A 26,281-nucleotide genomic window follows, 5' to 3' on the forward strand; every position below is an offset into this window, starting at 1 on the left:
ATGGGAGAAGGAGAGATCCTGCACTACTAAACCAAGAGTAGAGAATAGTGGTAAGAATTTACCACAGAATAAAAATGAAGCCCAAGAGAGTGGAAAGGAGGTGAAAGGCCTCAGGTGTTTCCACTGTGGTAAAGTGGGACACGCAAAGTCACAGTGCTGGTTGTTAAAGAAAGGCGCTGTGGGAAAAGATATGATAAAAGAAGCTAAGCCAGGGGCATTAGAGGAAGTAGTAAAGGAGACCCCAAGAAGAGCCGAGGAGCTGTAGAAGAGTGCACAGCCCAGGCAGGGGCTGGGGATGGAGTTAGTACCTGATCTCTACAAAGAGTTCACCTCCCTGGGTAAAGTTTACTCAGAAAGAACAGGGAGAGAAGGACAAGAAGTTATAATTTTGAGAGATGCAGGATCTAACCAGTCACTGATAGTAAGAGATGAACGAATATGCACTCTTTCTGATCTGTTACTCGAGAGTGTGGCAATTTGTGGGATAGATGGACAGAAATTTAACGTTCTCCTACGTAAGGTCAAGTTGGAGTGTCAACTCAAAACTAGGGAAATTACAGTGGGTGTGATTGACTGAGTGTGAGATCCAGGGATTCATAGAGTCGTAGAGATGTACAGCATGGAACAGACCTTTCGGTCCAATCCGTCCATGCCGATCAGATAGCCCAACCCATTCTAATCCCACCTGCCAGCACCCAGCCCATATCCCTTTCTATTTGTATACCCATCCAAATGCCTCTTAAATGTTGCAATTGTACCAGCCTCCACCACATTCTCTGGCAGCTCATTCCATACACGTACCACCCTCTGTGTGAAAACGTTGCCCCGCAAGTCTCTTTTATACCTTTCCCCTCTTTGGAATGATTTGACAGGATGCAAGGTGGGAGTGACACCCCTTGTTGTGGAGAAGCCCAAGGAAGACCAAGAAACTGAGGAGTTAAAACAGAAATATCCCAGTATTTTCCCAGACTGTGTGGTAACCAGATCCCACTGTCATAAGTCACAGCACAAAGTGAAAAATAAAGAGAAAGATGAAGGAGTTGAGGTTCAGTTAGTGGACACCCTGTTTGATGTAATGGTGCAGTTAAAACCTGAACAGGCAGAGGGTCAGACTGAAGTGTTTACTCCTGAAAGGGTAAGGGACTTGCAACAGCAAGACAAGACAGTAAAAGATGTATTTGTGGAGGCATACTCTGAAAAGGAGACAGAGAATATTCCGGAGAGTTATTTTCTGAAAGATAGAATTCTAAGACAGAAATGGAGACCACAGCAGGTTAGTGCAGAGGAGAAATGGGCCGAAGTGCACCAGATTGTGTTGCCGATAGCTTACAGCCAGGAGGTGGTCTGGGTAGCACATGAACTACCTGTAGGAGGTCACCTACGGGTACAAAAAACTCAGGCTAAGGTACAAAAACATTTTTACTGGCCTGGAATGCACAAAGATATGGTTAACTTTTGCCAAGCATGTCAGACATACCAAATAGTAGGTCAGCTCCAGGCGGTAACAAAACCAGCAGCTTCGTTGCCAATTCCTGCATTTGAAGAACCTTTCACGTGGGTTATTTGATTTTGTAGGTTTCTTCCGGAGAACTAGATGTGGGAACCAGTCCTTGTTAACCACAATGGATGTGTCTACCAGATTTCCAGAGGCAATTCCATTACGGAGTTTCGAGGCAAAAAGGGTAGAAGAGGTAGTAGCTGTCGTCATACAGTATGGGTTACCCAGAGAGATTCAGTCAGATAGAGGGTCTAATTTTACTGCTAGGCTGTTTATGAGGTTATGGATAGCTTAGGTATACAACACTTTAAATCCAGTGTGTATCATCCTGAATCCCAGGGAGCTTTAGAAAGGTGGCATTAGACCTTGAAGACCATGTTGAGAGCTTACTGTCGGGATTACCCGAATGATTGGGATAAAGGTAACCCACTTGTTTTGTTTGCAGTTAAATATGCCCCAAACAAATCTACCCAGTTCACTCCCTTTGAGTTAATATTAGGTCGTTAAGTGAGAGGCCCTTGGAAATTAATTAAAGAGAAATTGACAGGAGCAAAGTCGGAGATCTCACACTGAGATTATGTATCGGAGATGAGGGAGAGACTAAATAGAGTAGGTGAGTTAGCTAACCAGCACCCAACGAGGGGACAGTGTAGAATGAAGCAGGTGGCAGATACACGCTCTGAGACTCGGATATTTTCCCGAGGAGATGACATTGTTCCTATTGTTACCAGTGATAGGAGATCCCTTCAAAGCCAGGTTTGTGCTCCCTATCAAACTGAGAAAAAATAAAGTCAGGTGAACTATGTAGTAAAGATACCAGATAGAAAAAAAACATCAAGTATATCATGTGAACATGTTGAAACTGTATTATTCTAGATAGAAAGAACTGGAGAAACAGGTGTTGGTTACTGTCTCGCAGACTGAGGAATCACACCCAGATGGTGAGGATTTTGATGTGCCTTTGTGTGAATCCAAGGAAAGCGTTGGGACCAGATGGAGTACCAGGCCATACACTGAGGGCATGCGCAGATCAACTAGCAGAGGTCTTCTCTGACATCTTCAAACTCTCCCTGCAGCAAGTCACTGTCCCTGCCCCTGCCTGTTTCAAGAGAGCCAACATCATCCCTGTGCCTAAACAAAACTCGTGCACCAGGTCTCAGTGACCCTAACTCCAGTGGTCATGAAGTGCTTTGAAAGGCTGGTCATGGCATTAACCAAGTCCAGCCTCTCCACTACTCTTGACCCACTCCAATTTGCCTATTGGACCAACAGATCCACATCAGATGCCATATCACTCGCCTCTCACTCCTCCCTAGAGCATCTTGATGCCAAGAATAGCTCCATAAGAATCCTACTCAAAGACTAGAGTTCAGCCTTCAACACTATTATCCACTCGAGACTGATTACTAAACTTAATGATCTCGGACTAAGCCCCACTCTCTGCAGTTTCTGACTAAACTTAGTGATCTCGGACTAAGCCCCATCCTCAGTTTCCTGACCCACAGGCCACAATCAGTGAAAATTGGGGACAATATTTTATCCTCACTAACACTCAACACTCGAGCCCCCCGGGGTGTGTACTAAGCCCCCTACTGTACTCGCTGCATACACATGACTACATCGCCAAATACGAGTTGCAAGTTCACTGATGACACCACTATAGTCGATCAAATCTCAGATGGCAACAAAACAGACTACAGACGGAAGTGGAGCACCTGGAAAAATGGTGCACTGAGAACAATCGCGTTCTTAATGTCAGCAAAACCAAGGAACTCATTATTGACTTTCAGCAGGGTGAGTGGAGAGTGTCAAACCCTGGGAGTGGTCATCCACAACAAGCTTTCTTGGACTCTTCATGCACTGGTTACAAAGGCCCAACAACGTCTCTTCTTTCTCAGGCAGCTGAGAAAACTTGGCGTGACGATGAATACCCTTACCAACTTTTATAGGTGTGCCATTGAGAGCATTCTGTCTGGATGTATCACTCCCTGGTATGGCATCTGTACCATTCAAGATCAGAGACGGTTACAGAGAGTGGTGAACTCAGCCTGGACAATCACAAAGGCCAACCTTCCAGCTACAGCATCCATCTACCAGGCCCACTGTCAAGGAAAGGCCGCCAGCATTCTCAAAGATCCATCCCACCCTGGCAATGTTTTTCTACAACCTCTACCATCAGGGAGAAGGTACAGAAGCCTGAACACATGCACCAGACGGATTTGAAACACTTTCTACCCCACTGTTGTTATTATACTGAGTGCACTCACAAATTCTAAACATTCATCTGTCCCTTTGTTTTTGTTTTTGCCGCTGTTTCCCTACGCTGCTTAACGCTGGGGTCTGCCTGAATTGCTCACAAGACAAAGCTTTTCACTGTGCCTCGGTACACATGACAATAAATTCAATTCAATTCAATTGAAAAGTAGGTTAAAAAATGAACGAGTCCTTGAGGAGTGGGATAGGTTAGTAAGCTATCTGTCTCAGGAGCAGAGAACGCAATTGAAAGATTTGTTACTGCTCTATAAGGACATATGTAAGAACCAAATGGAGAGGACTAATGCTATTGTACATGAGGTAGACGTAGGGAATACTGCTCTGATTAAAAAAAAACACCCATATAGGCTCAATCCGTTCAAAGCCAGACAGGTCAAGATGAAGGTGGAGGCCATGCTTGACAACGACACTATCGAACCAAACCAGAGTGACTGGAGTTCGCCGATCGTCTTAGTTCCCAAACCAGACTGGACTCAATGATTCTGCATGGATTATCAGAAGTTCAACACCGTTACAAAATCAGGCTCATATTCAATTCCTAGATTGGAGGACTGAATCGAGAAAGTCTGACAAGTCAGTTACATCACCAAGTTGGGCTTCATGCGTGGTTACCCCAAATGGACGATATCAGTTTAAAGTGATGCCCTTTGGAATGAAGAACACACCTGCCACATTCCAAAGAATCATGAATAGTTGTGGCTGGGTTAACAAACTGCAGTCTATTTGGACGATGTAGTGCTCTTTAGTAAGACCTGGAAATATCACACTGGACAGTTGGCAGAGCACTTTGAATGACCACGAGAAGCAAAACTTAGTGACAAACTTAAATAAAACTGAATTGCAAAAGTAGAGGTGACGTACTTGGTACATAACATCAGTCATGGAAGATTGACCCCACAGAACACAAAATGAAGGCCATCAAGGAATTTCACATGACAAGCCTCGAAGAAAGAGGTGCTTCAATTCTTGGGACTCAGCAGAGTCTATTAAAAGTTTGTTCCAAAGTTCAGCAGTGTTGTGGCACCATTAACTGATTTGTTGAAGAAGAGCACAAAGTTTTGGTGGACAGAACTATGCCAAGAGGCATTCGATCATTTGAAATTAATATTAATCACCAAACCAGTTTTAGCTCCACCAACCTTTTCAAAACCTTTTAAAGTCGCCAGTGACATCGGAGTTGGAGGTGTACTCCTACAGGAAGATGAGGATGAGATTGAACTGCCAGTCAGTTACTTTTTGAAGAAGCTGAACATCCAGCATAGAAAATATTCCACAATTGAAAAGGAAGTATTGAGTTTGGTACTGGCCTTAATAACATTTTAATGTGTATGTCACTAACAATGTGTTGGAGATGGTTGTGTACATGGATCACAATCCACTTACATTCTTAGAACACTTTAAAGACAGGAATATGAGACTATTTCTTGGAGTCTTATGTTACAGGCTTCTAATTTAAAAATCACGCATGTGGGTTGTAAGAATGTAACCACAGATGTGTTATCATAGACTTAACTGGTGAAGTTGAGATGAGATTTGTATTTACTTAATGTTATATATGTACAGGTATATGGGAAGAAGTTAAGGTGAACTTATATTGAAGTTATCTGTATGTTAGATTAATGTGTTTAAAAAATAGAAAAAAAGAATGAAGCCATCTTTTCATTATGATGGTTCATTTTTATCTTAAGGAGGCGGATGTTATGAAGATGCGGGTGTACTGCACCTTTAAGAGTGTTTAAAGCAACAGAACTAGCTGACTGAGCAAAAATAATATAACATTTAAGTCAAATAACGTGATTAGCTAGTTGCCTGTAAACGACAAGCAGGTTTGAATTAGGTCAATCAGTTTAAATTATACACCGAAAAATACCAAACTCCAATCCAGTTTGAATTTTGTATATTGACAATATTAAAAGCCAATGACGCAATCCGTTGCTTTGGGGGGTTTGACTGAGGAAAATTGAACCGTTGAGAGGAGAACTGCCAAGCCATCAGCATGTAAAAAGACTGCCCAAAAAAAAAGCTCTCTTTATCACTCAGTAACTTGTGAAGCAGAATCCCAAAGAAGAAAAGAAGACTGAAATACAGAGAAGAACTGAAAGCTGCCTGGTTTTGAGATAAGAAGTGTGGTTTTGTAAATTATAATTGGGAGTTTTATCAGACTAGTATTAGAGAAGCAATAGGCTCGAGGAAGAAGTTGTAAATAGTTGTTAGTTAATTATTCTCTGTTATACTTTAAGAAATAAAGTTGTTAATTTTTACTTGAAATAGTTCTTGACCTCTCGAATTTTCACAGAATGGTACTCAGGATAAATCTTTTCTGTGTTGCTGGTTTACATTAAGCAGGAGAACTTACCCCATGTTGTAACAATAGACATAGGCAGGCATACAGGGAACACAGTGAAGATTCACCACATTAGTTCCTCGGGTAACAGGTTTGTCTTATGTAAATTAATCGGGTCAGCTGGGCCATATAGTTGACTTTCTGTGTGTATGTGATGAACACAGCATCATCAGTATAACCTCATATGGTGTGGTGCTTCAATCTGTTGATTAACATTTCCTAATCTCTCACTATGTAAATAGTATTCTGCCATTCTGTTTTCCTTCCAGAGGGAGCCACCTCACACTGATCCATGTTATACTGCACCTGCCATGCATTTTCGCAGTGACCTGACTGTCTTAATCACCCTGAAACCTCTTTATGTACTCCTCACCATTCACAGTCCCCACCTAGTTCAACCTTGTCAACTTCTCCTTATCGGTTAAGCCATACCAATATATGTAACTAAATATCCCCACCTTCACTTTCCTTATGTTACCGTATGGTTCTGAAGTTACCTCCTTAAACTCTCTGCCTCTCTTCTCATTTCCAACTCTTCTTGTGACATCACACCACCATGCCACCACATCAGGGAGCCAGTATTTCTTATCCTTCCCTTGTTACTCTCGTGAAGGTGATGGTGAAAAACCTTTTTGAACCACTGCAGTCTATTTGATGTAGGTAGGCATGCAGTCTTGTTAGGAAGGGAGTTTGAGATGTTTGACCTACTGACACTGAAAGAGCAGTGATATATTTCCAAGTCAGGATAGTCAGTGGTTTAGCAGGCTGGTGTTTCCATTTTGCTCCTTCTGGATGGAATTGGTTGTGTGTTAGGAAAGTGCTGTCTGAGGATCTTTGGTGAATGCAGCGACTCATTGTCGGTGGATAAGGGAGTGGATGCGGTACCAATCAGTGGGTTGAACTATCGATCTGGAATATAAAGATAGTGTCACTAAAAGTGTCATGAAACACTGTCTATTGCCACAAAAACCCACCTAGTACAGAACTGATGTTTAGGAAAAGAAATCTGCCATCCTTACCCAGTCTGGCCTACAGCCACGTGGTTTACATTTAACTGCCCTCTGGAGTGGCCCAGAACGCCTCTCATTTGAAGGCATGGCCATCAAGTCATCAGCATTTCATTAAAAAGTTCCCACTTCTTTGACCAGTCTTATGTTAACAGCCTGTATAACTATATGCAGATCCAGTGTCAACTTCCATCTGATCATAACTTCTGTGGAAAAAAAATCTTGGAATGTTTCACTACGTTAAGTACGCTATAGATATGCAAGTTATTGTAATAATTCGTGGTGCCACAGTGAGACCCTAGTGTTGAGCAACAAATCTGATTTGTATGTCATGCAGTATCCACAATCAATATTCCAGACTAATATTCCAGAGGTCTAGACTAATGACTTGGGACACTGTTTCAAATCCCACCATATCAGGTGGTGGAATCTATATACAATTACCAACTTTAAAAATTCTTTCAAGGAGTGTTGGCACCACTGCCCAGGCCAGGGTTTATTGCTCACCGCTAGTTTCCCTTCTGAAGGTAATGATGAGTTATCTTCTCAAACTGCCAATGTAGCACCCTTATTTGGAAAGGAAGAGAGACAAGAAAAGGTAACTATGCACCTGTTACCTTAATATTGGTCATGAGGAAATTGTTATGATTAATTATATAGAAAATATTAGCAGAATTTTTAGAAATGCATTTAAAAAATCAAGCAGAGTCAATACTTTTTCATGACAGGAAAATTGTTCCTGACAGATTTATGTCAGTTTTTTGAGGGAATAACAAGCAGGAAAGATAACAGGGAATCAGTAGGTGTAATATATTTGGATTTCCAAAAGATGTTCAAGAAGGTACTGAAATAAGGCAAAAACAATGGCTGCAGATGCTGGAAACCAGATTCTGGATCAGTGGTGCTGGAAGAGCATAGCAGTTCAGGCAGCATCCAAAGTGCAGCGAAATCGACGTTTCGGGCAAGAGCCCTTCGTCAGGAATCATCTGAAATAACTCCACAGAGGCTGGTATCCCATTACCAAGTTCCCCTTTATTTACACCTGGATAGTCCTTGACATTGATCCAGCTTCCTCAGAGCTAGCTCTCAGAATGAACAGACTCTCTGACACTCCTGTTTATATCTGTCAGTCAGGTCTCCCTGATTGAACCAGAGTAAAAGCTGCAACAGGGAATTCCTATTCTATGAGGCCCACCTGACTCTCCTCATAATAATCCCTACAAGCATGACATATAAAACTACTTAACAAGAGCCAGTGGTGTTAGGGGTAGTATATTATGAGTAGCGGATTGGCTAACTAAGAGAAGACAGAAAATTGAGATAAGGGGGTCATTTTCCAGATGGTAACCTGTCATTCATGGAGTTCTTCAGGAATAAGTGCTGGGCGCACAATTTTTTTTAGAATTTATATTAGTAATGACTTTTATGATGGAAGTGATTGTAGTATGGGCAAGTTTGTGATGAAACAAGCATAGCTGGGAAAGCAAGTAGTGGGGATGACACAAAACATCTACTGATGGATATAGACAAGTTAATGAATGGGCGAATGCTAGGCATCTGGACTATGATATGGGAAATGTGAGTTTATGCACTTAAGAAGGATGATAGAACTGATTTTTTTTAAGGTGGGGAAAGACTGTAGGAAGCTAGAGCACAGAGGAACATCAATCTTTGCTCCTGAATCAGAGAGGATAGTGAATCTATGGAATTCTTCACTGCAGGTGGCCGTGGAGTGTGGGCTATTCAGTATATTCAAGCCTGAGATGAACAGATTATAATCAGTAATAAATTTGTCAGGCATGATTTCCCCTTCATGAAACCAAAATGACTTTATTATGTATTTTGAAATACTTTGCTAATACTTCCTTTAATAAATCCTAATGTTTCCCCCATGACAGATAACTTGTCTATAGTTACCTGATATTTTGTCTCCCTTTTTGAATCAAGGCTTATAGAACAAGAAAATGGACTTAAAGATTACCAGATGAGCCATGATTTCATTGAATGGGTGTATTAACTTAATTACCCAAATGGCCTACTTCTGCCTCCGACATGTTATGGTCTTGCATTACTGCAGTGTGTTTGTTATGGGTAAATTCACAATACTGTTAGGGAGGGAGTTCTAGGATTTTGACTGAGTGACAGCAAAGTAAGCAATATATTTCATGTCAGGATGGGGAGCTAGCAGGTGATGGTGGTTCCATCCATCTGGTACCCATGACCTTTTAGATGGTCATGGTGGTGGGTTTGGGAGGTGCTGTCTAAGGAGCCTTGGAGAATCTTTGCAGTACGTCTTGTTGATGGTGTGCATTGTTGCTGCTGAGTGTCTCTGGTGGATGTGTTGCCAATCAGCGGATTGTAAAAATGGAATGAAACTACCGTCAATTGTCACTAAAGCCCATCTGGTTCATTATGACCTTTATAAGGGAAAAAAAGATCTATTGCCCTTACCTAGTCTGACTAGAGCAATATGGTTGACTTTGCTTACAGAGGGGAGATGCCAAATGAATCCAAATACTTTCCACAGGGAGAAAGAAAGATTGGAAAGAGAGTTCCCTTGGGCTTTCCTGTCAGCTAGTTCTTAACGTTAGCCTTCAAAGACCTGAGGTTCACTGTGGACAGGGCCAAGGGTGAATTTTTCTTTAATTTAAAATAAGGAACACTCTTTTGAATTTGAGAATTAAACTTTACCTTTTTCTGTGTTTTCCTTTCAGACCTCCGAGGCTGTTCCGATTTCCCCGAAGGTGAGTGGTTTAAAGTATTGGCAATGCTGCCTGTGTGCATGACCTTCCCAAGGCAGCTCCATACTGACCTTCGCAGCCACGTGTGCAGAGCACTGCTCAGTACGCTGTGAATCTGATCAACTGATGCAATTCAGAAATCATCACATTCAGCTACACAATTCACTGCAAATGAAACCAGAAGTACTCAGCATGACAGGCAGCATCTTTGGAGTTAGAAAAATATTTGAATTTTACAGTTGGTGATCTTTCATCAGAACTGGAATATTGAAACTGGAATTCAGTCAGAAATGTCAACTTTTTATTTCTTGCTACAGAAGCTATCTGACCTGCTGATTATTTCCAGCATTCTTGGTTTTTATTCTAGATTTCTAGCATCTGCAATGTTTTGTTTTGTTGAATATTTGGTATAATGCTGTAATGTCAGGATTATTGGATGACACAGATAACCAACAAATGTGCTCCGATTCTGTATCTACAAAGAATATGAAAGCTATCCAGAGAAGAAAGATCATAATTACACCACCCTGTCCCCAGGGCATAGCAATTTGGAGGGACTGAAGAACAGGAACAACATATTACTGCTGCATATTCAAAGGGATGTCCATATAATTTGAGAGAATTTATCTAAAAGCACGAAAGCGATTCATTTTTATTTTACTTAAGACTTTATTCTATCTACTTTTACCTTGACACCCACATTTAATTGCAAGAGAAAGGATAATGGTAGGGAGTATGGCAACAAAGTGATTATACTACTGTATTAATAATCCAGGGACATGAGTTCAAATGCCACTGTGCTTGCTGGGGAATTTACATTCAGTTAGTTAAATAAGTCCAGAATAAAAAGGTTATCAATAAGGCACCTTGAGACTCCCAGGTTATTGCAAGTACCCAGTGTACACTAGGAAAGGTGATCTGACATCCTTTCCCACTCTGGTGTGATTCTCAGATAGCTTAGCAAGTCACTCAGTTCTATTTACGAAGGCAATTCAGCATGACACCATCAGGACAGTTACTGATAAATATTGACCTTGCCAGCAACACCAACATCACACAGGTTATTTTCTGTTCAATAATCATTACAGTGGGCTCCTTAACCCTCACCTCCAAAACCGCCCTTTTGTAAAATTGCTTAATTCAACATAGACAGCGATTGAGTCTGTATCCTCATTACAACTCAGCTATTCACTGCCTAAACCAACTTAGCTACCCAGATCTACGCAATCAGAAGTGAGATAAACAGTTTTTTGAGCCTGACTCACCAATATTTTAGCATCCCACCTTTCTGCTTCCCTCATATTCCTCAATACCCTCACCACTTCCTTTTTAAACACTCGGGCTGATTCAATATGTGACTGCCTCATTCAAGATGCTCTGCATTTCTTGGTGTGACTTTCTCCAAGGGCACAGTTGGTGGTCTGTGCTTGTTGGGTTTGCAAACATGTGCTAGGAAGTGCAAGTCATGAAGAAGCACTAAAAATAGGACTGCCAACCTTTCTTCCTTGGGTGGATTCCACTGATACCAAACAGAGCCAAATGCTGTCTGAAGGAAATTCCATCCTCGACAGGATTCAGATCCAATAGTTGTACCTTTGCCAAGCTTTATGCCTAACCTAATAATAGTCTGGTACACACTGTGGTTCCATCGCTAACATCTTTCATGGAAACTTGGAGAGTGGTCGTAAATATTAAAAATCTGCTAGTGACAGTTGCGCAAGATGAATCCACACAGGGTGCCTCTATCTTAAGTGAGAAATTTGGTTTAAAAGCAAAGTCCTGTAGCAGCACTGGTGTGTAAAGCCAGAAAGAAATTTTATTAAGCTTGAGGTTTCAAAGTATGTTGAGTTTGGGAAAATGAAGAGCCTGTTGGAAAGTCTCTGGTTCTGACAACAAATAAGTTGATCTACATTTCAACACTCTGAATGTGGAGGAAGGATTTATTTTTGTATATTTGGATGTTTTGTCTTTCCTGTTCATTGTAACTTATTTCTCAATGGCTATCTTTTTTTTGGAAAGCAGGACATCTGGGCTAGATCTTATAGGGCACGTAATCCTCACTCCCTAGCATATGAAATCAGTCGGGTGCCTGTCCAAGAGTAACAACCTGTACCACTGTTACTTAAAGGTCAGGTGGCTGTTAATGGGCTGGGGATGAGACTTCTGTTCCTCGGAAACAGAAATCCCTGCCTTGGAAAGGTGCCAACCAATGAGCGGTTCTGTGGTCCCAGCAGCACCAATCGGGGGGGTGTTGGAACTGCTAAGACTATAGGCAGTCCCCAGAGGAGAGCAATGCTGAGGCTGCACAGTAAGTGGGGTTTTCACTGGGACTGGATTGGCAAGCCCTAGCAAAGAGGGGTGAGAGGTCAGGTTTGACAGGTTGGAGACAGCAAAGTACGATGTTGGTGAGGTGGAGGTGCTGGGTGTCATACTGCAACTAGGAGCCCTATTGAATGTTTGAATGCCTGTTTGAAACACTCCAATCTGGTTTTGTATTTCCTGCTAGAGCACCCAAAATGATATCCTATGGGACTGTGACAAAGATAAACTTGCCCTAATTGTCCTTCTTGACCTTTCTGCAGCCTTTGACACAATTGACCAATGATCCTCCACCATCGCCCTCCATTGCTGTCCATCATCATCCACCACAAGGGACTAATAAAAGCATTTGCTCAGCACACAACTCTGCTTTGACAATTGAAGTGAATTATTGACATTAATTGGCATCTTTGAGCATTTATAATAATTGTTCTTCCTGTGAATGCTATTTTTTTTAAGATTAGATTCCCTACAGTGTGGAAGCAGGCCCTTCGGCCCAACAAGTCCACACCGACCTGCCGAAGCGCAACCCACCCATTACCTAACACTACGGGCAATTTAGCATGGCCAATTCACCTGACCCGCACATCTTTGTGACTGTGGGAGGAAACCGGAGCACCCGGAGGAAACCCACGCAGACACGGGGAGAACGTGCAAACTCCACACAGTCAATCGCCTGAGGCGGGAATTGAACCCGGGTCTCTGGTGCTGTGAGGCAGCAGTGCTAACCACTGTGCCACCGTGCCGCCCACATGTTGACTTAAACATAGAAACTAGGAGCTGGAGTAGACCATTAGCTCTTTGAGCCTGCTTGACAATTCAATTTGATCAGGGCTGATTATCGAACTCTGTCCCCTATATCCTATCCCCAAGTCACCCCTTATTTACACATGAACTTTGACTATAGCACTGCCTCATTCAGAGTCAGATACCAGAATGTCAGTATTACTGATACTCACCCTTTTTTTTGAGCAAAATCTTTCACACTCATGTTTTTTCTTTTTTCTTTTTTTTTCTGACCCTTCTGTTTATTTTTTTTTCCCCACACTACCGCCTAACTGCGGTAGTGCTTATTTGTTCCCCACCACCCATGGTGTGTATGTGTAGGTGTGAGACACAGGGAGAGACACAAGGTGCACGAATCCTTATTCAGTTTCCACCACCAGGAAGAAAGGAAACACCCGAGCGGCCAGTGACGAGCAGTGCCCTTCACATCAATGGGCAATGCTGTGTGATCAAACAGTGAAGGGGAGGGCAGGGACTAAATCAAAATAGAGTTGGAGGGGGAAATAATACACTCCACTCCCTTCAGCGCCCACCTCTCCCTGAACAACTCCAGGGTGTCAGTGGAGACCGCGTGCTCCTTCTCCAAGGACACCCGGGCCCTAACGTAACCGCGGAAGAGGGGCAGGCAGTCGGCCCTCACGACCCCCTCCACGGCCCGCTGCCTGGACCTGTTTATGGCCAGTTTGGCCAGGCCCGGGAGCAGACCCACGAAGAGGTCTTCAGACCTGCCCTCCCTCCTTCGTACCGAGTGCCTGAAGATCAGGAGCGTGGGACTGAAGTGCAATCAAAAGCAGAGAAGGTGGTTTTTAAGAAAATCAAAAAGGGAGTGCAAACGCCCACACCCAATATACACATGGTCCACGGACTCCACAGCACCAGAGAACAAGCAGTTGGGCTGGGAGTCCGTGAACCACCACAATCTGCGGTTGCAGGGGACTGCCGCATACAGCACCCTCCACCCCAGATCCCCGAGAGAAAGGGGGAGGACTCCCATATAGAGAGCCCTCCACTGGAGATCCCCACCGCCCGCTGGCAAATGAGCACGCCAAGGCGTGTCCGGACGGTGGATGAGGGAGAAGAAGTGGACGGTGTGCAGCAGCAGTCGATATAGGGCCCACATTTTTACATCCTTAAAAGGGACAAAACTAAAATTCCGGAAGCGGCTCAGGTTGTGGGGCACAGGCTCCCGCGGAAAGTACAGGATCTTGGGGCCAATGTGAAATTCCGATCGGGCTGGGGTGAGCACGGACTGGATCCCACCGCAGACCTGAGCATCCTCCAACTGGTGCACTACGTCGGGTCCGAGCACCGCCGTTTTAAGGCATCGGATGGCGGTGGCCATGACTCACCATTATTTTTATTCTTTTGTTTGAGCCAGCTCTCAGAGTGAACAGGATGTCTGACACTCCTGTTCTTTTTTTTTCGGGACCTGAACCTCTGACTCTCCGGGTTTTTTTCTTTTTTTATTTTCTTCACACTACTATTTTGTTTAATCTGTCAGTCAGGACTCCCTGATTGGACCAGATTAACAACCCCAGTCAGGGGACTCGTGAGGTCCAGTGACTGACCTCATTGCAATCATTACATTCTCCATACCTTTTGATCCCTTTAGCCTGAAAAACTATATCTAACTCCTTGAAATATTCAATATTTTGGCCTCAAACACCTTCCGTGGCAGAGAATTCCACAGGATCACTATCCTCTGGGTGAAGAAATTTCATTCCGGAGTTGATCCAAGAAATAATTCTAGTATTTACGTGTCCATTCCTCTTAGAATTTTATAAATTTCTGAGATTCCCTTCATTCTTCTAACCTGTAATGGATATAGTCCTAACCCATCTAATCTCTCCTCATACGTCAGTCCTGCCATCCCTGGAGTCAGTCTGGTAAATCTCCTTCCATAGCCAGATAAGGAATCGAAAACTGCCAGCACAGTATTCCGGATGTGGTCTCTCCGAGACTCTGGCTCTGATCCAGGCATCCCTTCCCCTATACTTGAATCATCTCATTACCATTTGTCTTTTTCATTGCCTGCTGCACTTACATGCTTGGACAAGATTAAGAGGTATGAAGTCTTTCAAGACTGTATTTTTCATACTTTATTTTCTGTCCTTTTGGCACATTTATAGGGTTATAGGAACAGCAGTTTCTTTTTAAATAAAATTTCTGAAAATTTCGATCTCTCACACCAGTTCTACACTTGCCATTCCTCATTGGCTACGTATTTAACGCTTGCTGGGTGGATGGGCTTGGAAGAGGCATAAATTGGCATTGACTTGGCATGGTCTGTGAAGGGCCATTGCGGATCAATTGTGAGGAAAGAGTTGGCACTGAGAGTGCGAAGGTACATTGGAGTGAGAGGGGTGCTGAATTGGCATAAAACTGGCATGGGCAATGTGTTTTGAACCATTTGAAGTCCAGACAATGGTTGTTGACTCTCTTGAGGGCAGTGAACAACGAGTCATGGAGTTATCTGGCCTGACTGCACAAAAATTACAGAGTGTAGGAATGGTCTAGCCCTGCAATGGAGCCAGCCATGTCAGTGTGCAAGGTGTTGGCACCCTCCCTTATTCCACCTCTGTAAAATCTTGACCTTGGTCCTTATTGCGAGGGAGATAGAATACAAAAGTAGGGAGTAAAACAGAAACTGCTGAGAACACTCAACAGGCCTGGCTACATTTGTGAAGAAAGAAACAGTGTTCACACTTTGATTCCAATAACACATCAGAATGGCATGACTAATGTCTGTATATCCTGTTGCTGTCTTAAATTTACAGTTTGGTAATTTGCTTCAATTTATATAAAAGTATGGAAGTTTTGTGACAACTATATCGGACATTCTGGTATCTGGAGTACAGTTTTGGTTTCCTTCCTTAAGGAGGGATATGTTTGATTGGGGTAAGTTCAGAGAAGCCTTGATGGTCTGAGTCTTGGGATTAGGGGTTGCCTTAAATGAGGAAAGGTTCAACAAGTTGGGCCTATACTCATCAGTTGTTAGAAAAATGAGAGGTGATCTTGTTAAAATATATGACTCTTATAGGTTCTTGGTCCATTATAACTGTGCCTATCATCAAACATCCATCTCTATAAATCCCATTTTCCAGCACATGACTTCTTGCTTTTTGTGCTGTGAGGTTTCATATGACAATCTAACTAGTTCTTAAATGCCTAAAGGGTTCCTGCCTCTACTGCTCCTTCAGGCAGGGAGTTGCAGATATCCACAACCCTCTGGGGGAGAAACCTGTTTCCTCAAAATCCCCTCTAACCCTCTAATCCTCCTCACCTTAAAATGGTCCCCCCTGGTTATTGACCCCTCTGCTAAGGGGAAGTGTTTCTGGCTGTTTATTCTGTCTATGCCCCTCAGAACTTTGTACACCTCAATCAAATTCCCGCTCAACCTTCTCTGCAGAGTAGTGTCGAGCTGATGCAATCTCCCCTCTTGTCTCCCACTGTAGGCTGGGAGTTTATCCACTTTCCAGTCCACTAAAACCATTAATATTTCTTCCCTCTCAGTGCTAATTGTTTAAATGTATCACAGTCCCCCCTCACTGATTTCTAGACTTACATGGTCCTTCTCTGCAGCAAATATTAATGCAAAGAAATCATTTAAAACCTCAGCTATGTCTTCTGGCTCCACACACACAGATCGCTACGTTTGATCCTGATACGCTGTAACCTTTCCCTGATTAGTCACTTGTTCTTAACATACTTATAAAAAGCCTTTGCATTTTTCTTAATGTTAGCCAGCAGTGTTTTTCCATTTTCTCCTCTTCACTCTACTTGTTTTATTTTTAAGCAACCCCTGCACCTTTCTGTGTTCCTCTAGGAGCATCCACTGTTTGTAGTCTTTCATTGCTACTTTTTTTTATGCACTCACCATACGCGATGGATTGTGTCCTTTTCGAGATTTTAACGTCGCTTGTCGACGCATGGATACCCCTATCCAGCAAAACCACAGTCGGAAAGATCTTAAGGGAACGGCAAAATACATTGTGAATCAGAATCTCAGCAAGGCAAGGAATGGGCTGGGCATATCAACCGTTAGACTAGGCGACCACTCATCACTTATTGTGCGAAGCATGCTCTTTATTTTTAACACCCCAATCTACCCATCACCTTTTAACTAAGTGATCTAAAACACTAAACCTTTACTAATAAAACCGTTAAAAACTATTCAAATCATTAATTAAAACTATTAAAATGCCTAAAACTTAGTAAAACATTATTAAATAACGTCAATGGGAGAAATTAAGAGCCCATAAAGATCTGTAAAAGTTCAAGGGTCAAAGACAAAACGAGGGTTGTGATATTGTGTGCAAAAGATTTAAATTTCGAGAACCCGAGGTCTTTCATCAACTCAGTGTTCTTTTCGAACCACTTCCCTCGGGCTCCTATCACAAAACCATAAAAGGGTATCATTTCTCCACCACTGAGGTCCATTATCTCTTTTCCTAGATGTTTGTACTTGTTTGTCTTTTCTTCCCATGCTGATTCAAGCGAGTTGATCTGAAGGTCTGTTCTAATGGTTACATCCACAACAACGACCTGGTCTTCTCTTTTAAAGATTAGATCGGTATCCAAAGTTTCCCGGCTTCATCTTTAATTCTCGATTCTATATATACTGTCCACCCGTTCTTCCTTATATACTTAACTAATTCTTCTGCATCTCTATTATGCCTCTTGATCCTCATGTTTTTAACGTAAGGGCACCACCCCGAGATATGTGCAAACGTTTCCGACATATCATTACACCTTCTGCAATTCTTGATATTACATGGCCTTCCATATGACGTTGAAGCTCTTGTTGGATATAAATTTGTTCTCAATAATATTGAATTAATAACTTTTAACGTCTTCATATATTGTACTCTGGTCAACCAACCATTGGATATACTATCATTCTTATAATAATGAACCCCAGCTCCTTGATAGGGGAGGGCCATCCATTTCTCTACCTCAATACTCCTCCAATTAGCATAGTTGGTACTGCTAAACTCTTCCATCTCATCCTCACCACCTTCCCTGATAGTATCCTCTTCACCCAATCGCCGATTAATATTCGGGTTCCAGATGTTTTCCATCACTTTAAGTTTACTCAATTTATACATTTGTGCAGCCACACTATCACCTTCGAAACGAAATGATGCATGCAAAATTTCGTCCTCAGATTTCTGTAGCGTCCCGTATCGAGATTGGAATAAAGGTTGACAGTCTATTTAAAGCAAGGCCACCATCACGGGACTTGGCATATATTACTCCATCCGTGATAGATTGTGGGAGGTGTAAAATTTCTTTAACTAAGCTTTTTATTTTATTATCTAATTTATTAAAATAATTAATAGAGACTTCAGATAAAACTAAGTAATAATATAGTCGAGGAATAAAATATGTTTTTAAAATTTCTATTTTTTGAACTGGTTTTAAGGGCGGTCTTTTTAAATTTCCTAACCATATATCTAATTGGCTTTCCCAGTTTGATTGGCGTCGACGCCAATCCATGGATCTATCTTAGCACCTAAATACTTATCTGTACAACCTGGCTCTATAAATTGTATGCTGCATTCATCTAACTTCCAGTTAGTTTTATCATTATATATAATTGTCTTATTGTTATATGTAAAGTAAAATCCTTTCGTTTTCTTTATATTAACCTCCATTCTTGTATTTTTACAAAATTTTTCTACAAGTTTAAGATTATACACCATACCAACGTACGATTGACTAACTACCGCTATATCATCTGCGAACGTTAATGTTGCGCAGTGATAGCTATTCCTATCTATCCCTAAAAATATTCCTTTTTCCTTCTCTTCGATGGTACTTATCAGAGGGTCCATTACAATATTAAGAAGAATCGGCGACAATGCATCGCCTTGCTTAACCCCTCTTAAAATTTTAATCTTTCCCGTTTCACTTTTAAAACCTTCCATTTGATTAAAATTGTTATCATATAAATTTGCATCCAAATTAATAAATATTGACGGGAGTTGGAGTCTTTTAAGAGCTGTTATAATTAATTTGTGGCCCACTGTGTCAAACGCTTTTGCTAAATCCACGAAAACTACTGCTAAATCTCTCTGATTCTTTTTAGCCCCATTAATAATATTTTCCAGGATTTTGATATTTTCCTCGCAACCAGCTACACCAGCCATAAAGCCCTTTGTCTTTTATTCAGATTTACTACTTTACTTAGTCTACTGGTTATAATTTTAGTAAATATTCTGAGCATAATTGGCCCTATAGTTATTGGCCTCCAATTATTAATATCCTTCAACCCTTCTTCATCGCTTACTTTGGGAATCAATACAGTTCTACTTATTTTCATTTGATCTGGTATTATACCCGATTTCATCCAAATAGTATATATTTTAGGAAATACTGTAATATCTTTATTAAATACCTTCACTATCCCCTTCAGTGTTACCCTATCTGGCCCTGCAGCAGTTTTTACGTCCATCGCCTTAATGGCATGATTCACGTCTCCTACTGTCACAGGACTTGTCAGAGTCCCACTCTCCGATCCCTCCCCTTGCCTTTTATATTTGGCGAAACCTCTCAAATTATTTTTATCATTAGAGTTAGTTAATCTTCTTTGTAGTAATCTTCTAATTCTTCATAACTTAGGGGGCATTCACATCTAACTGGAGCCCCCATTAGGGATCTTGCCAGGTATTGTCTCTTTGTTTTATATAAGACCTGCATTTCTTTAAATTTACCTTTCTTTCTACTCTACCTTCTCTTAGCCTTATTTTCCTTTCTCTTTATTCTTAGTCCACTGTCTCTTTGCTTCAAACCTGTTCATTTACTATGAGTCTCCTTCTTACCTGTATCAGCCTCCTTATTCGTTCCCAATTTATCCATTATCACACCCATTATATTCTCAAATTCCTTACTAATACCTTTACTTCTTCCCATATCATCCTCTGCTATTTTAATTAATTCTATTCGTGACTTGCTCTTATAGTCCACTCTATCCATAATATTATTACTCTCTTGATCACTCTTTCCCTTTAATCTTTCTTCCTCAACTACCCTATCTATCTCCCGATCACTATTATCCATTTCATCACTATCACTCATATTAAGAACCTGTTCTTGATCTAAACCTTTATCGTCATTGCAACTTTTACTTTCCTTATTTAATAACCTCCTCTTTGTTTTGTTTTGCCATTTTAGAACCTAATTTCTCAGCTGTAGCTTTATTAATATTTTTACAGCCACTAAATTCTACTTCTAATTGTTGCAACATTTCCACCTCTTCATGAGACCATATTCCCCTCTTACTACCCTCCTTATTTTCCATCTTATTCCTTCTCTCTACCTTTCCTCTTTTCCTCTTCTCATTTCTTAAAATGGATGAGCATGTCTTTCATGTTGCCCCAAACCTCGGGCTGTCTTCAATTTTAAAGGACATAATTCACATTGGTATAGATTCTCTACCTCCCCTTCCTCATTATTATTATTACTATTATTACTACCAATATTATTACTATTCCTATTACCATTATTAACATTCTTAAAACATTTAGGATAATGGCATGCTACGGCTTGGTAGTTCCCTTCCCATTCACATTTACTACACCTAACTCTAACTGATTTAATTCCCTTACATGTCTTTGAATGATTCCCGCTGCTCCGATGCTTCCTGCAAGTAGCCGCTCCCAGTTCCCGATGACCAAACCCTATGTTATCCTAATGAAATTGACCTTGCCTCAATTCAGAACCTTTATCTTTGTCCTTATCTATAATTACAAGATTCTGAAGGGTTTGAAACAACACTGCCCCTCAATGAGGAATCTTGGACAAGGGAGCATAGCTTAAGAACAAGGGTTATTTCATTTAAGATGAAGTTGAGGAGTGAGTCATTGAAATAGTCTAAGGCTGGGTTTGACAGAGTTCTCATAGAGTCATAGAGTCATGGAGTCATACAGCATGGACTCAGCCCCTTTGGTCCAACTCGTCTACACTGACCATATTCCCAAAGTAAACTCCTCTCACCTGCCTGCTCCTGGCCCATATCCCTCCAAACCTTTCATATTCATGTACTTATCCAAATGTCTTTTAATTGTTGTAATTGTACCCAGATCTACTACTTCCTCTGACAGTTTGTTCTACGTATGAACCACACTCCGTATAAAAACATTGCCCCTAATGTCCTTTTGAAAACATTTTCCTCTCACCTTAAAGGCTGCCCCCCTAGTTATGAAGACCCCCCCCTCCCCCACCCTAGGGAAAAGACTTTTGCAATTCACCTTTATCTATGCCCCTCATGATTTTATAAACCTCTGTAAAGTCACCCTTCAACCTCCTATGCTCTAGTCAAAAGGGTCCCAGCCTAACCATCCTCTCCTTATAATTCAAACCCTCCATTCCCGGCAACATCATCACAAATATTTTCTGAACCTTCTCCAATTTAATAATATTCTTCCTACAACAAGGCCAACAGAACTGCAAGCAATACTCCAGAAGCAATTCCAGTGGTTAGCACCGCTGCGCCATAGCGCCAGGGACCACAGTTCAATTCCACCCTCAGGCGACTGTCTGTGTGGAGTTTGCACTTTCTCCCTGTGTCTGCGTGGGTTTCCTCCGGGTGCTCCAGTGTCCTCCCACAGTCCAAAGATGTGCAGGTTAGGTGGATTGGCCACGATAAATTGCCCATAGTGTCTAGAGGTGTGCAGGCTAGGTGAATTAGCCATGGGAAGTGTAGTGTTACAGGGATAGGTTAAGAGAGTGGGTCTGGGTAGGATGCTGTTTGGAGGGTTGGTGTGGACTCGATGGGCTGAATGACATGCTTCCGCACTCTAAGGATTCTATGATAAGAAGCCTCACCAACCTCCTGTGTAAACTCAACATAAGGTTTTCGACTTCTATACTCAAAGATCTGAACAATGAAGGCAAATGTGCAAAACACCTTCTTAACCACCCTGTCTACCTGTGATGCAAATTTCAATGAATTACGTACCTGAACCCCTAGGTTTTCTCTGTTCTACAACCCTACCAATCTAGTTCTTGCAGGACTGCTAGGCATGTTGAGTTAATGCCATGGTCAGACCAGCCATGGTGCCACTGAATGGTACGGATCAGGTTCAATGGACTGAATGACCTCCTGTTCACATTGAACTGTTCTCATTTAACACTGACCTCAACAACATGCTTCTTCAGGCCGAACAGGACATTGGTTAGGCCACTGTTTGAATATTGCGTGCAATTCTGGTCTCCTTCCTATCGGAAAGATTAGATTAGACTTAGTGTGGAAACAGGCCCTTCGGCCCAACAAGTCCACACCGACCCGCCGAAGCGCAACCTACCCATACCCCTACATTTACCCCTTACCTAACACTATGGGCAATTTAGCTTGGCCAATTCACCTGACCCGCACATCTTTGTGACTGTGGGAGGAAACCGGAGCACCCGGAGGAAACCCACGCAGACACGGGGAGAATGTGCAAACTCCACACAGTCAGTCGCCTGAGTCGGGAATTGAACCCGGGTCTACAGGCGCTGTGAGGCAGCAGTGCTAACCACTGTGCCACCGTGCCGCCCACTAAGATGTTGTGAAACTTGAAAGTGTTCAGAAAAGATCTACAAGGATGTTGCCAGGGTTGGAGGATCTGAGCTACAGGGAGAGGCTGAACAGGCTGGGGCTGTTTTCCCTGGAGCGTCGAAGACTGAGGGGTGACCTTATAGAGGTTTACAAAATCATGAGGGGCATGGATAGGATAAATAGACAAAGTCTTTTCCCTGGGGTCGGGGAGTCCAGAACTAGAGGGCATAGGTTTAGGGTGAGAGGGACAAGATATAAAAGAGGCTGATGGGGCAACTTTTTCACACACAGAGAGTGGTATGTGTATGGAATGAGCTGCCAGAGGAAGTGGAGGCTGGTACAATTGCAACATTTAAGAGGCATTTGGATGGATATATGAATAAGAAGGGTTTGGAGGGATATGGGTTGGGTGCTGGCAGGTGGGACTAGATTGGGTTGGGATATCTAGTCGGCATGGACGAGTTGGACTGAAGGGTCTGTTTCTGTGCTGTACATCTCTATGACTCTATGACAAGTCCCTTAAAGGACAGAGTAAATCTAATGTTTTATCTATTCCTCTTGAAAGACATCTGCTGACTTTATTGTTTAAGTTCATGTGGAAAAAATGACCACTCCGTCAGGTGCTGATGAACTAAAGCCTTTGGAACTGGGATTCCAGTCACCAGTTGATGGTGCCTTTTAAAAAGCCATATGTGAGGTTCCTCATTGTGCAAAATGGTCTTGAACATCCAGGATCCAGATCAGATGAATGTGCTTTTTTAGTTCAAATGAGTGAATTGCCTGTTGTAGTCTGTATCTGATGTGGTGACACTGTTTCTGTTTTCAGCTATGCGGCTCTGATAGCTGACTGGCCAGTGGTGGTCCTAGGGCTCTGCACAGTTCTCATTGTGATCTGTGCGCTGGTTGGAATCCTGGTACCAGATCTTCCCGACTTCTCGGACCCATTGCTGGTGAGTGATTCTCCCATCGTTCTGTTGTGACTGAAATTGCAGTGAATTCTACAGGATCACTGCAACCTTGTTCCCTTTCATGGAGGTTTGTTCCTTCTGTGAACATTAGGGGCCGGGATTCGGTGGCTTGTTTTTTTGTGCTATTGCCGCTTTGATGAGAGCCCAACTGTTGCAAATGATTCAACAGATTTGAAAGCAAATTGGTTCTGATTCTTGAAAATATCTCAGTCTGTGAAATAATTGTTCCCAACCTTTTCAGTATCAGTGAGACAAACAATTCCACAGCACACCTACTTTTTCCAACTGAATTGATTGCTCATAAATGTCAGATATTTATTTATATATATTACTGTGCCACAGTAGGAATGAACACTCTGGTCAATGAGACTCACCATCTATCCAACAAACCTCCAGCTGCCACTCTCAATACATGCCCACCTTATACCTGTCCAGTCACAGAAGCCCCTATTCCCTCTCCCCACACCTCACCAAACTCCCTCTTCCCCAAAAATGTGTGGACCCATTACTGAGTTCAGCATGCACAGGGGATTATGCCTTTGTCTGTGACCCCACTCCCAGACAGTTCATGTTTGTTGATGACAGTGGAGACACCAGTCAGCTCAACACACATGAGAGGTCAAACCTGAGAATTTAGATAGAAGTTACAATGCTGAGACAACAAGAAAGGAAGTAATGAGGTGGGCTGAGAGGAACAGACACAGTTTGATTCAGGAATAGTTAGTCAGACCAGTCAAGATCAAATTCCCATCACTGTTAAATGTGAGTGGACTGATATACAGCTCAGCATTCAACCCAGAGCAATTCAGACTCCCAAGTCCAATTCCAGTAGCTATATTGTGCTGCCTTGATGTATTTAGCAAGAGCTAGTAACAGCTGAATAAACAGTGAGGATTGTACTCAGATAATCCAGTTGCTGTCAGCAATGCTGCTTGTTCAGACCATTGCTGGAGCTTCACTGTTTCTCTTCAGGAGGGGTGTTCGTTCAAAGCTACGAATGTCACCTGTTTGGTAGCGATGTTCAATGGAGGTCACTCAATATTCCATAACAGAACCCACTGCAAAATACAGTCCCCTGCCGAAATAAAAGCAGAAAGTGCTGGAGAAACTCAGCAGCTCTGGCAGCCTCAGAACACCGTTCTGAGGAAAGGTCTTTTGACCTGAAATGTTACTCTGACATTCGCTACAGATGCTGCCAGATCTGTTGAGCTGTTCCAGCAATTTCTGTTTTTATTTCTGATTTACAGCATCCGCAGTTCTTTCACCTTTTATTTCTAGACTGATATGTCTTTCAGTTTTTAAAATCCACTTCTCTCTCCATAGATGTTGCCAGACCTGATGAGTTTCTCCAGCATTTTATCTTCATTCCACATTCTGCAACATCTACAGTACTTTGTTTTAATTTGAGGGGGTCTTGCAATGACCTGACTACCTTTAAAACCGCTAAAAATGAGTTTAGCAATCTATCCTGTAGCTTTTGTGAAGGGAGCTGTGCACAAATGGGGCACTGCTTTTAGTTGCAAGCAGAGCATCTTGCTGCTTTCAGGAGTGAATTGTTTAAAGCGATATTGAGAGCTTTTTACCAAAGCTAGTGGTTCACAATAATAAGGTAAAGAATCAGAAATCATCGTATTAACGATGCAATGTTATGATGTGAATATTCTTCCCGAAAGGTGAAAACAGGTTTAATAAAAGGATAAAAGTAAAAATATTTGCAGGGAAGATTTGTCCAGCTATGGGCAAAGATCCAGAGAATGGGACTGATTGGATAGATTTCAGAAAGCCAGCATGACCATGATGGAGCAAATGGCCTCCTCTATTGTACAATTCTGTAATTTTGGAGTGCTGTGAACTGACCAGTGTTTGGAAACTGAATATGTGAGCAGTCTTCTGATGTTTATACGATGTAATTGGATTGTTCTACTCTCAGCTGATTAAAATGAGAAATTTGAAAGTACATCACATAATGACAAGAGCTTGCTAAAGACTGGGATGAGGTTCCTCTGATGTGGCTGACAATTCAGTCGAACATTTGGATCGTTTGCTGTTTGATATTGCCACCTACAGGATGCTGGGAAGAATGCAACTAGAAGAATTGGATTGATCAGTCCAATGTTGTGACTAGCTGTATGAATGGGAGATATTTTCAGATCCCTGTTTTCCTTCCACAAGGTTATTGTATGGAGAGGTGAGGCAGAGGCCAGTGGAGCATAACTCAATTGTGCCAAAACTTTCCCCAAACAATTGTTTTCTTGGTGACGAAGCAAAGCTAACAACTTCCCAGTTTCATTCCTGGGTCTCTGTTCAGCTAGGTGATCCTGAACAGCTATGGGGAGACGCTGAATGTGCTGGGGCTATTTTCCCTGGAGCATTTGAGGCTGAGGGTGAATTAATAGAGGTTTATAAAATCATGAGGAACATAGATAGGGTGAATAGCCAAGACCTTTTTCCCAGGGTGGGGGGAGTCCAAAACCAGAGGGCATTGGTTTAAGGTGAGAAGGGAAAGATTTAACAGGGGCCTAAAGAGCACACAGAGGGTGGCGTAAGTATGGAATGAGCTGTTGGAGAATGTGGTGGAGGCTGATACAATTACAACATTTAAAAGGCATCTGGATGGGAATATGAATGGGATGGGTTTGGAGAGATATGGGCCAAATCCTTGAAAATGGGACTAGATTAATTTAGGATATCTGGTCAGCATGGATGAGTTGGACTGAAGGGCAGTTCCATACTGTACAAGTCTATGATTGTATAAGATGTTCTACAATTGGGTGAGGACTCATTGAATGTGATGGAAGGG

The 26,281-nt window shown here is 42.2% G+C and overlaps 1 protein-coding gene across 8 annotated transcripts in view; it reads left to right on the forward strand.

Moving 5' to 3' along the window:
- The window catches only part of disp1 (dispatched homolog 1 (Drosophila)), a 335,964-nt gene that overhangs the window by 284,817 nt on the left and 24,866 nt on the right, over positions 1-26,281 (forward strand). For all 8 annotated transcript variants that reach the window (XM_060848431.1, XM_060848467.1, XM_060848440.1 and 5 more), the window contains 2 exons: positions 9,838-9,867; positions 23,340-23,463. In XM_060848431.1, coding sequence (XP_060704414.1) covers positions 9,838-9,867; positions 23,340-23,463 — 154 coding nt within the window. The remainder of the gene's footprint in view (positions 1-9,837; positions 9,868-23,339; positions 23,464-26,281) is intronic.

Source organism: Hemiscyllium ocellatum, chromosome 3 (genome assembly GCF_020745735.1).
Source record: "Hemiscyllium ocellatum isolate sHemOce1 chromosome 3, sHemOce1.pat.X.cur, whole genome shotgun sequence".
Taxonomy (NCBI): domain Eukaryota; kingdom Metazoa; phylum Chordata; class Chondrichthyes; order Orectolobiformes; family Hemiscylliidae; genus Hemiscyllium; species Hemiscyllium ocellatum.